The sequence below is a fragment of the Microtus ochrogaster genome, chromosome 24 (genome assembly GCF_000317375.1).
Source record: "Microtus ochrogaster isolate Prairie Vole_2 chromosome 24, MicOch1.0, whole genome shotgun sequence".
NCBI classification, from domain to species: domain Eukaryota; kingdom Metazoa; phylum Chordata; class Mammalia; order Rodentia; family Cricetidae; genus Microtus; species Microtus ochrogaster.
In genome coordinates, this window is record NC_022024.1 from 11,609,771 (window position 1) to 11,622,870 (window position 13,100).

The 13,100-nt window shown below is 37.4% G+C and overlaps 1 protein-coding gene across 1 annotated transcript in view; it reads left to right on the forward strand.

The window, feature by feature from the left end:
* Tbc1d15 (TBC1 domain family member 15) overlaps positions 1-13,100 on the forward strand; it is a 58,114-nt gene that overhangs the window by 22,647 nt on the left and 22,367 nt on the right. Inside the window, exons 5-9 of the mRNA XM_005358055.2 lie at positions 2,758-2,968; positions 9,375-9,477; positions 10,731-10,928; positions 11,920-12,048; positions 12,552-12,655. Of these exons, the coding sequence (XP_005358112.1) occupies positions 2,758-2,968; positions 9,375-9,477; positions 10,731-10,928; positions 11,920-12,048; positions 12,552-12,655 (745 nt within the window). The remainder of the gene's footprint in view (positions 1-2,757; positions 2,969-9,374; positions 9,478-10,730; positions 10,929-11,919; positions 12,049-12,551; positions 12,656-13,100) is intronic.

The window sequence follows — 13,100 nt, forward strand, 5'->3', positions numbered from 1 at the left end:
TAGACCAGGCTGGTCTCGAACTCACAGAGATCCGCCTGCCTCTGCCTCCCGAGTGCTGGGATTAAAGGTGTGCGCCACCACCAACCGGCTAAAACACCAAACAAAAGATCTCTTTAAGATTTATAAACCTCAGTTGTAACTGTTGATATCGCCTGGGAAGATTAGATATGAAACGAAACAGAGAGCCAGACTCTGGGGCAGCTGGAGCTTGGGCATCAGTATTGCCCAGAAAAGCTTCAGGAGGGTTTGATGTGTGATCTGAGTTGAGGATTAGTTCTTCTGATTTGTTCACAGAGCTTAGCAGGTGAGGCAGCTTTGTTTTCCAATTGTGAAATGTTAGGGAAATAACTTGTATCAATGCATTTAATTACGCAAACCAAGTTTTCTTGTGACACTTTCATCTATTATGTGTTTTTACCTCCTGATCTTTTTCCTTTTTTCTAATAGTCCTAAGGAAATGCCTCCCCCCCCCCTTTCTTTTTTTTTCTCAGCTTGATCTAGGGCTCATGTGTCCCTGGCTGGCCTGACACTCTCTGAGGAGATCTGCCTGCCTCTGCCTCTCCAGTGCTGAGATTAAAGTCTGTGCTACCATGCCTGTCTGGGGAAATAATTTCTAAGAAATTGAATTTCTTGAAACATTTTAATATTTTGTGTTTTTGAAAATTTTATTTTACTTGTTTCAAACTTAGCTTTTATATTTTTTACTTTGTATCCCCCTTCCCATGACTTATAAAGGGAAATTAGGAATCACCTTTAAAAGTGGGTTATCAAGCTCATTTAACTTGGTATTTCTTAGGAACATGTAACGTTATAATTCAAATACTTTGCTTTTATAGCAAATTAGTGTTTTGAAACTGTTTACTTCCAGAAACAGTTCTGGCTAGCATTCCACCCCAGCAATGTCATGCTCTTGCTGTTGATTCTATTCAAGGTGTACAGAGTTAGTGGACCGTTTTATTGTGCATTGTACTTTTTGGCTGTTCACTTTCCCCATCTCAGTGTGTTGGAGGTACTTTGCATGTTCATTAGAACTAATGTTTGGTTGCTGTTTGTTGTTGCTTTAAAGAGAAAGGACATTCCAAATGAAGTCTTGTCTACTCTTAGGTTTTATTTTGCTGTCATTGCTATCCACTTGGCTGCTGATTGCACATCTTGCCGACTACTCTAGCTGATGTGCTCTCTAGCTTTTCTTGCCTTTACTGAGCATGCTGTTGATTACATTCTAGCCACTTCTCTAGTGCTGGAGATGTACCTGGAAACAAAACAGTTCCTGCCCCCCTCCCTTTATTTTTATTTTTTTGAGACAGGATTTCTCTCTCTCTTCCTCCTTTCTTTCCCTCTCCCCACCCCCTTCCCAACCTCTACTCCTTACACTGGCTTTCCTGGAATTTGCTGTAGAGACCATGTCTGGCCTAAGGAAATAATTTCTAAAAGTTGAATTTCTTACATATTTTTATGTAACATTTTTAATATTTATGTAACTTTATATTCTCTTTAAGCTTGTATTTTAATGGAAAGACTTGTAGAATTGAACATTGTAATAGTTCTCATTTTTGTCAGAGCTTTAAATGGGGAGATGTGATTTCCTTTTTATGTAACATGTCATATCATTAAGGGAAATGTGTATAAAATGTTTGCTTTTAAAATGCATAAATTGCATGTATTATGTAATATTCTTCATAAGGTTTTGCTGCAGCTTCAGTTCAGTCCAATTGAATGCAATTATAATTTTACTTTTTTGTTTCTAAATTGTTATTACTGTTTTCTATGAAAATATTTTTAGTTTTTGCAAATAATCTAGTAGCATGCACTTTTTCTAGGCCGTTCAGGTGTATACACACAGATGATAGATGGGGTAAGTTGAAATGTTTAGAAATGTCCTCACCCTTCTAGGAGCTTGTGCTATTGTAATGTTCAGCCTATGGATGTGGCACTTAATCTAGTATCAGCTTGAGTCAGGAGTTCACCATTCAAACCAGTGTGGAGCCCATGTGGGTCAGTGCGTACCCTTCATTACGTAGCCTTTTATGACAGTGGCACCTATTAGGAAATATAGGAGACGATGGAATTGAATGTCTCTAATTACATAGGAAGGTGACATATGCCGGTTAGCACCAGTTAATCTCTTTTGAACAAGTTTTGTAAGCATAATTATGTGTATGGTGAGCTGGAATTCATAAAAGTCTTGAATAATAAGAGTAAAATTTATCTTATGAAATAACATTCTTAGAAGCATACTGTTTTTCTTTTAGATTTCAGAGATGTTTCTGAGTTCAATTATGAAAACAAAGTAATATTTTATATTGGAAATTATAAGTAGTAGGAAATACTTCCTGTAAGAAAATGATTTTTAAAATAGTTTTATGACTTTTTAAAAAGCAATCTTTAAGTTGCTTGTTAACAGTTGTGATAATATTCATGGTTTTATTTTCTGCAAATGTTCCACGCATCCAGAACGGTGGGGCTGCATATGTGGTTTAGAGTGCTTACCTAGCATGCACAGCACACAGTGTCTTGAGTTTAGTCCTCAACACTAATCAGCTGGGCATGTGGCACATGTTTCTAATTTTAGTTTCCCAGAAATAGAGGCAGGTGGATCAGACATTGAAGGTATCCTCATTAAACACAGGGGGAAACTGTAGTGGTGTAGTGTATCCCCAGGCTAAACAAAGAGCTGTTAGGTAAATGGGAAGAACATTGTTGATACTTTAAACAAAGATGAACGAAAATATTTTGCCCCGCTTTCTTGTTTTTAAGATGCTCCAAGCCATAGAAATGGGAAAAGCAAGTGGTCATTCCTGTTCAGTTTGACAGACCTGAAATCAATCAAGCAAAGCAAAGAGGGTATGGGCTGGTCGTATTTGGTATTCTGTCTAAAGGATGACGTCGTCCTCCCTGCTCTGCACTTTCATCAAGGAGATAGCAAACTACTGATTGAGTCTCTTGAAAAATATGTGGTATTGTGTGAGTAAGTATCAAATTACTTTCTACTTACTGAAACAGGATCATGGTATTAATCCAGGTCAAGCTATATGTACTTGTCACTGAGCATTGGCGACTTGTGTGTACAAGGGCATCAGCATCTTAACATTTTGCTGGTTATTTGGCTTAGTGATTGAATAACGTTTGAGTATTTTAAACCTTAAACTTTCTATCAACTTATTAGCTTTTTACATTTATATGTTACATCTATTTATTGTTGTGCATACGTGTGGATGCATGCCATGGCATACATATGAATATTATTGGCTCTCTCCTACCATGTGCATCCCTGGGATTGGACTCAGGTCATCTGGGTTGGCAGCAGGGACCTTTACAGTGATCCATTCTTGCTATCCCAATGTGTTAGTTTTTTTTTTTAAAGGGAAAATTAGTCCAATATTCTTATGATTTAATGATGATGGCTCAGTAATTGTGAAATATAGTTTCTTAAATTACCTATTATGTATCTGGATTTAAATATATAAGTTGGAAAATAGGGACCTTTTGCTTTGCAAAAGTCCAGACTCATTTATTCACCTCTGGGCACACAGTTCCTTTCTTCTTCTTATTTCCAAGAGATACTCTTTAGATGTCATTTAGAAAAGACTACACTGATCACTTGATAATCAGCTGTGAATAAGACAGGCTTGCTCCTGACCTCTGAGGTGTGATGTCATGGAGAATGGTGACAAAGGACAAAACTAAGCTGAGGGGCGCCTGAGGCTGAGATGCAGTGGGAGCTCCCAGAAGCTGGGGGAGCTTCATCTAATGTGTACTGAGGTGAACAAGGAAAGATTCTTAGAAACAGCAGCTCTGAAGTTGAGACTTGAACCATTAGCATGGAAGGAAGGAGAGAGTTGGCAAGAGAGGATATTTTGGCTGGAGAGAAGAGCAGAAATGCGCTACAGTCTCAGCGTTGTTGTAGGCCTGTGATGTTTGGAACAGGGAGAGGACCAAAAGTTAGTTATTCCATGGCCGTAGAGAATGAATGCTTCAGTGTGAAGGCTCTTATAGCCACGTTAGCAAGTTGCTCAGTCACCCACAGGAGTCAAGGTGGCCTGCACTAGGAGAGTGGTGGGTAAGCTAGAGCTATTGGGTGTTGTAATTGGTTGGGTGTATGGAGGTGAGAAGGGAGAGGTGTTAAGAGAACTGCAGGAGATGGCTGTTACCTTCATTAACCAACTCCTCACTTAGTAGCAGAGTTTGTACTTTTCCAAGTTTAGATACTATGAAAAGCCCAGAGTAACCATAGAATTGGAAGATTTTTTGCCCATGTGCTTTTTGGTATGAAGGTGAACCTGTACTTCATTGATCAGCTGTCTGGCTGGCACTAGGCACACTGTTTTATGTTAGGAAGAAAAAAAGGCAGGCCTGTTTGGTGGGCTGGATAGACTGGGGAGCGCTAGTTAGATTTCAGAAGAGATAATAGCATTATTAGAGAAAAAGTTCCTGGCTGTTGAATATCAGACATTAAGATTCAGGCATTTTAGCACCATAGTTAGTTGAGTATTAGCCAGTGTTGCAACATCATTCACTGAAGAGGGTGTTCTGTGTACGATTTTGATGAAAACATTGTATTTAATATGAGGGAAGTGTAGTAATCCCCTTTCTGTACTGGTCACGGCATACTTTGGAGATGTAGGCTTAGTTTACTTTTGCATTTTGAGACAGGTTCTTGCTCTGTAGTCTGGGTAGGTCTTGAACTTGGAATCCTTCTTCCTTAGCTTCTAGAATGCTGGGATTACAGGTATGCACCACTCTCTGGCTCAGAAGTAGTAGGCTTAGTCTAAAGCACTTTATTTTAGATGTGTTAGCCTCTCTTGAACAGAAAAGAGGTGTGCAGAGAGGGGTCAAAGTGGTCTTAGGAAAAGTAGTTGAAAGATGTAGGAATTTGAAGAAGGATCCTTGGTGCAACACTTCTTCCTGTGCTGGGTGAGACTTGGCCTTGTCATAGCCGTGTGTGTGTGTGTGTTGTATTTTGTTTTGTTTTAGGGTCTTAATGTAACCCAGGCTGATCTTGAACTTGATATATACCAGATGCTAGTCTTAACCTTCTAATCTTTCTGCCCTTACCCCCTAAGTGCTTGGATTACATGTGTGTTTCTTCTATCTTAAGTTTCATCACATGACATACCTTTCTTTGAGACACATGGTTTTTGTGTTCCTGGAACCACTAAACTCTTTGTCTGTAGCTCATTTATATATACTATTGCTTCTATTTGGATCAGTCTCTTTTTGGAGTTTCTGAGGTCTCAATTTGATACTTACTTCTCCAGAGGGATTTTCCTGGATACCTCCTCTCCATCTAATGTTTATTTCTGTCTCTACTCCTCCCTATTTATTTCCTTGATTGCTTTTTTTCATGTCACTTAAGAGTATAATTATAGGCGGAGGCTGCTTCTTCATTTCCCAGCTGCCCAGGCCCCAAATAATCACACAGAAACTTCTATTAATTAAAACACTGCTTGGCCTATTAGCTCAGGCTTCTTATTAACTAACTCTTACATCTTAAATTAAACTCATTTCTGTTATTTTATAAGGTTCCGGGGTGTCTTTCTCCTTCTATGGCTTCATGGTGTCTCCCTAGCTCTGCCTACTCTCTCTCTCTACTTTCTGTTCAGATTTTCTGCCTGGTTTTACTCTGTTAAACCATTGGCAAAAAAAAAAAAACCCAAAAAAAACAACAACAACAAAAAAAAAACTTCTTTATTAACCAATGACAATAAAACATTCACAGGACACAGGGAATCCCACATCATATAATTTTGTCTATTGTGCTGGCTAGTTTTATGTTACCTTGACACAGCTAGGGTCATTTTCGCATAGGAGTCTTCAATTGAGGAAATACCCCCACCAGATTGGCCTGTGGTACATTTTCTCGGTTGATGATTGATGTGAGAGGGTCCAGCTCAGTGTGGGCAGTGTCACCCCTGGGCTGGTGATCTTGGGTGTTACAAGAAAGCAGGCTGAGCATGCCAGGGGAAGCAGGCCAGTAAGCAGCACCCTCCATGGCCTCCTATTCTTTCCTCCCCAAGTTGCTTGTATCCATGGTATTATATGACACAAAAGAGAAGCCCTAAGACATCTATTTATTTACTTCTTCCATGTTCTTGTCTTCTAATTTCAATTTCATAAGGATAGAGGTAGTATTTGGTTTTTGTTTTTCCTAGTTCCTACCCACAAAGGCTAGTACATTATAGATACTCAATTAAAGTTGAATGAATAAATGATATGATGATTGTCAGTTTGATATATACTTTTGAAAAAGTAGCTATGAGAAGTAAATTTTAAATTAGTTTTATATGATTTCAAAGAAGCTGAAAGACTGGTACAGTCTCAGGAAATATAATTTTTTAAAATTTTTGTGGTTTTCCTGAGACAGGGTTTTTGTCTCAAGACCTTGACTGTCCTGGAATTCACTAATGTAGACCAGGCTGGTTTCAAACTCAGCATTCATCTCGAGTGCTGGGATGAAAGGTATGCACCTCCACCACCCAACATTTTTATTTTAATACTGGGTGAGTTTAAAAATAGTAATAACTTAGGTAATTGAATGTGTATTGGTGGCCGTGATATGTAGGCAGGATATAATATCTGTTTTCTGAATTTACAAATATAATAAGTAGACATAGGGGCAGAGGTGATGTTAAAATGCTATTGTTAGTGAGATGTGAGAGCGTGGCCTTATGGTTGTGTCAGCAGAGTTTGAGCTCACTTTTTACATCCTGTTTAAGGCCGGATCACTTGCCGTGTAACTGAAAACCGCCTTCTCCTGTGGTAAGAAGATCCATGAAAAGGAGAGGCCTGGAAAGGGCTCTACCAACCACACTCTCTACTCCCTCATCTCAGCACACAGGTCTAGGAAAGAGAGTTTCTTTAGAACTCACTGCTGTTTAAAAACGGGAAGCCATGGGATGATGTCCTAGATGCAGCACTGCTGCTTGCAGGAAAGGTAGCAGTGCAGAAGTATGGCTCCTGCCTTGTTCACTTCTTCATTGCTGTGACAGAATCCTAGACAAAAGCAACTTGAGGAAGAAGGAAGAGTTCACTGTGGCTTGTAGTTGGGTGTAGTCAGTCATGTTGGAGGATTCATGGAAGCTGAAGCTTGAGCCGCTGGTACCATTGCATCTGAAGTCAGAAAGATGGGAGAGGGTCCTTTTTATTGAGTCCAGCACCCCAGCCTGTGCAGTGCTTCCGCCCGCAGTAAGATGGCTCTTCCCACCTCAGTTCAGCTAACCTATCTCCTCCCTCTGCCATGCCTAGAGGCTTGTCTACTGGATGATTCTGAGATACAAACAAGATTTATTATCTCATCTTTCTACAGTATTAATATTAACCCCTTCAGTATTGTTTTCTCCCCACTGAGCTGGTCTTCATATGGATGAGCAGAGAATGCCAGTGAGCCTTATAAAAACCAAGGATGCTAGGCCAGTGGTGTATAATTTGCCATTTCAGTTTTGATTAACAGCTTCTTCGTACTTATTTCTTATTATTTCTTTATTATTTCTTAAATGGTTTTCTTATTCTAGATAACCAGTGTTAACATTAATTGGTGTAATAAGTTTTTTTAATTTATGATCATCAATTAATGCACTATATTCATTTGGAGATAAGAATTGGAGTTCAACTGCAGTTAAGAAGAAATCGCCACATTGCAGCATGTAACCACAAAAGCTTTCCCTAGAAACTAAAGTGTATGCTAGCATGTGAGTGAAGCATTCTATGCGACTGAGTTACTTTCTGTTCCAGGCTGTGGGGTTTCCCCCATTAATACATGAGTATCCAAGCAGTAAAACATTTTTCTAAAAAAGCCAACTTGGTTGTATCATCATATTACACTAACCTTTTGCAGGGTTAGTTTCTGTATATAAAGTTTTGGTGTTGTGAGTACTCTATAACATTGATTTAAAAACATGTATAGATATTTTGCCTGCATGTATGTATTGTGTACATTTTGTTCCCTTTTTATAGAACGGGCAGTGCTTTTATTTTCGTTATTAATTTAGATTTTAAGTAGCTTGATGTTATTTATAGTTAGAAACAAAATCACGCTGGCCGGTGGTGGCGCACGCCTTTAATCCCAGCACTTGGGAGGCAGAGGCAGACGGATCTCTGTGAGTTCGAGACCAGCCTGGTCTACAAGAGCTAGTTCCAGGACAGGCTCCAAAACCACATAGAAACCCTGCCTTGAAAAACCAAAAAAAAAAAAAAAAAAAAAACCAAAAACAAAATCACCCCAGCACCAGAAAACCCAATTCCTACTTTACCTGCTTTTCAGTACACATTTAAAATTGGTCTACTGTAAACATGACCTGTGAGAAGAGAATACAAACCTCTGCATTTTAAACATCCATCCTAATTTTAGAAAAACATTGAAAATGTAAGGGTTTGATTGTCCCATGTCAAATGATTGGACCACAGTGATTAAAAAAAAAGCCAAGAAGTTTTTTAGCTTCTATTGTCTTCACAGACCCAGTGTTGTTTGTGACCATGTAAGGAAAAGATCCTGTTTTGGATTTCATATCCCCTCTACCATTGCTGCTTTATTCTGTTGTGTTAGAATCGAGACAAGATAGCTGTTATTAAAGATCTTATCTCAAAACATTTATAATGAACTAGAGGTGTATTGTAGTAGAAAAACACATTTAGTTTTTATTTTAACCATAGAACATTTAGTAAGTCAGTTGTAATCTATAAGTCTTCAAAAGTAGAAAAAAGAATGGTTAGTTTGTCTGATTCTGTGGCATTAGATGTGTATTTGGAAAGCACACTGCTTATTCTGTGGTTACTAAGAAGTGTGGAAAGATACCTGTCCCTAGAGCTTTAGTAAGCAAACTAAAAACATATGGTCCCTGAAAATGAATATATATATAATCATTTAAAATACTTTTGTATGTATGCTTTTATTGTGGTTAGCATCATCACCGAGGAACCTTCATATCTCATATTTTTAAACATTTTGTATTTTAATGCTAATAAGCTGTGTAACAAATTTGGAAACTCCAAATAATTTCCTATTTTGTACATATATACTTGAATCCTACAGTTTGGTGTCATCTGTTTTTCTGATGACAATGACATTTATATTATAGACTACTCCATTGTAAATTATATCCAAGAATTCAGTTTCATTGAAACATAAGCACCTTTTGGCGTTCCCTAGTAAAAAATAGAAAAATATGTATTTGTTATATTGCATTTTAAAATTTAACATCTCATGTTTCATGAGGTTTCCAAGCTTTGTTATAATAACTCTGTATTTGCTAATGGATTGAACTTTTAGAGCTAGACTTTTTTTGGGGGGGGTAGGTTAATTATTCAGTAGTAATTATTCAGAAGATATTTGAAGTATTGTGCTAGTATTTTCTAAAAATCCCCCTTTTTAATTACAGGTCACCACAAGATAATAGAATACTTCTTGTCAATTGTCAAAATAAGAGTCTTTCACAGTCTTTTGAAAATCTTCTTGATGAACCAGCATATGGCTTAATACAAGTATGATTTTCTAGTCCTTAAATATATCTTTTATTTATATATCATCATTTGGATTCTGTCATTTGTGTTCCTCATCCCCTGGCATTCTCAGAGCTCACAATGAGCAGGCGAGTGTGTGTGTGTGTGTGTGTGTGTGTATGTGATCTTTATGACACTACTGTGTAATCTTAGAGTAGTACACACACACACATATATATATATAAAACTTGGAAGCCCCAGATACTCCCTTGATCCTTATTTACTCTTAAACCAGGTTTTTGTTTATCATAATAGGGCAGCAGATTTTAATCATGCTTTTCATTTATCTGAAGGACCGCAGAGTGAGCCATTTCACATTAATTTTTAGTAATCTTAACTTTTATTTCCCACCTCTGCAGATTGTTTTGGGTACTACCGTGTATCTTATTACTCTAAATGTGTTAGGCATGCTCTTGCATTTGGCCACAACTGTGCACTGAGCGTGTGCAGACTCTTGATTGTTTTCATCCTTTATTCACTTAGCACACGTGCTTGAGTGCTTGCTGTGTTGCTGGCACTTTTTCTTGACCTTGGGACTGTGGAGATGAACAACATAAAATGGAGATTTTAGAAAGGAGCAGGACAAGAGGATTTGTTCCTTAAAATAAGAAGTTCTTCTGAGAGTTATCAGTAATAAGTAACTGTTTAGTAAATGTAAATTACCAGGCACTTTTGGCTTTAGAAAATAATCCTAGGGTTAGACACAGAAAAGACTTTGCAATTTCCCAGACAACTCTCCCTTGAAGAAATAATTCTTGACAAGAGTTTTGCTGCTAATATAATTAGATTAAAGTATCAGCTCTTATCCAAATAAATTGAACTTTTAAGTTTTGTCATCTATTTTGTGTTAGTGTGGTAGTGCACACTTCAAGAAAAACAATGTGTATATTTTTTTTGTGAAGGCAGGCCTGCTAGACAGAAGAAAGCTGTTGTGGGCCATTCACCAGTGGAAAGTAAGCGCTGTGTACATTTCCGTATGCAGATTGAATGAAGCCTGCAAAGCATTTGTTCTGCAATTCAATCAGTAGCACATTAATTTGCCATTTATTATGCAATTTTAACCAAATGGATTAGGTTTAAATTTTTCTTTCTAGAAAAAAACTAAAATAATCATAGAATACTCTTTTTTAGCTCTGATTTCCCTCCTTTTAAAGCTTTGCCTTTTTTCTACTTTTGGAGTAGATTTGGTCATTATTTTAATTAATAATGCTAATATTTTTCTTTTTACTACATAGAAAATTAAAAAGGATCCTTATACAGCAACTATGGTAGGATTTTCCAAAGTTACAAACTACATTTTTGATAGTTTGAGAGGAAGTGATCCCTCTACACATCAGCGACCACCTTCAGAAATGGCAGACTTCCTTAGTGATGCTATTCCAGGCTTAAAGATAAATCAGCAAGAAGAACTGGGATTTGAAGTCATCACAAGAGTAAGTGGAGATTTGAAGTAATCTAACTCTTAACATTGTAATAGGAGAATGCATTCTGAATACTGCAGGAAAAGGAACTCATTCTTCATATCTACTTCCCTGTAACCCATTCATAATAGTTTTTTGCTGACTAATAAGTATATTTGATGGTGCTAGCTTGTCTCTCCATTAATGTTGCTGTGGTTGGTTTTTGGTAATAATGAGGAAGTTGTTTTATGGAGTGCAGAGAAGTAAAAGGAGTGCTGAATTTGCCTGTTAAGTTTTGTTTGCAATTTGCCCACTTCTGTGTAGGTACCAGAGGCATCTTGAAATGACACAGAACTTGCTGTCCTTACAAGTCTTTACTGACATTGATGGGTTTGGGCCCTGCATTAAGGCAAACCTTTATATAATGTTCAACAAAGCTTTTGAGTTTGCTGCAGTTCTAGGCTTGCTCATAATTATAAAATTGTAAAATTTCTAAATTGTGGAACTTAATTAAAGGCTTTATCTTTAAATAGTATTTTTAAATTACCAGTATCTATTAATTGAATAAAAACGGTAGAAAGTGCGAAGTGGAACTAATGAATCATGAATCAATTTTGAGAATTGCAAACTTCAGTTTGGAAGAAAAGCTATTTTAGAGTGTGATTAGTGGAATAATTATATAGTCTATCTCTCCCTAATAATACCGTTTGATTTGAGGGTTTCATAGAATTGATGTTGAATGCTTTTACTCATGTAATTGAAAATCTAATGGCAGGACCTTTTTTAACAACAAATGCTTTTAGTCTATGAAATCTCTGAATTTCTATTCCAGTTGTTTATGTTTCTTAGGAGGGGGAATGTGTGTAATACTGGCTAATAAAGCTCATTAACTTAACACTAAAAAAACAAGGATACTAGGAGCAGTAGAGCTCATGCCTGAGAAACAGTGTCTTAGGAGTTTTTGTATGTGCCTTATTTCACGTTACAGCTGTATGAGAAGTGCTGTGTTTTTTTCCTGTTTTAGATTGATTTGGGAGAGCGACCTGTCGTGCACAGAAGGGAGCCTGTGTCACTGGAAGAGTGGACCAAGAGCGTTGACTCTGAGGGAAGACTCTTAAACGTGGAGAGCATGAAGCAGAAGATATTCAGAGGGGTACTGCAGCTCTGATACTGATTGTATCAGCTTTTGTTGGTTTGGGTTTTGATTTCTTTTGCAGGAAGAATTGACTCATTTCTTTAATGAAAGCTATATTAGAGTTTCTGTACCGAGTGGAAGAGTGGAGGTGCTTACAGTGCCTGTGTGCTGACACTGGCATGTCCATATGTCTAGAAGACACTTTATCTTTGTTCTCTGGGTTACATGAAGAGGCTTATAACAGTGGCTGGCCTTCTTCTTACCCAGGAAGGTTGAACTTGCTCCTGAGCTCCGCTGTCCACTGTCCAGTCTGCTATCTACTTGTATTTGGCAGTTTGGCAACTGCTTTCATCTTTAGGATCTGGACATTAGAAACAAGATAGTATTCATTGAATTGAATTATTTTGGGGTATAAAATTTAAGTATTAAGTTTCCCATTTATTTATATTCAAGTTTTATGAACTTAGGGTATTCTTTTTTTCTTTCTAAATTAATATAATTAATATAAATACTTTCTTCAGGGTCTTAGTCATTCATTAAGAAAGCAAGCGTGGAAATTTCTTCTGGGTTATTTTCCTTGGGATAGTACCAAAGAGGAAAGAGCTCAATTACAAAAACAAAAAACGTAAGTAAATGATGCTTTTATGTGTTTATCAGAGAAATTGAAGTAACCGACCTATTCAAATTAAGTTTATGTGAGGAATTGGAATAGGCCAGGAAATGGTAGAACAAATGGTAGATTTCATCGTTTCAATTTAAAAATTAGAAGCAGTGTAATTATTTCATACCAGAAACACTTGTTTGGAAGGATCTTATTATAGCCATTCTATGAATATGTGAAAATGTGGTAGAATGTTCTAGCTTCCTGTGCTGACTTTATATCAGTCTTCGGTTAATACTTACAGACAGCTCTGTAGATGTTCATGTATGAGTAAATATGTGTTGCAAGGAGGGGGCCGCTTGTTTGTCCTGGCCGCCTGGCTAGCTTAGCCCTGAAATAACCACATAGAAACTGTATTAATTAAATCACTGCCTGGCCCATTAGCTCTAGCTTTTTATTGGCTAACTCT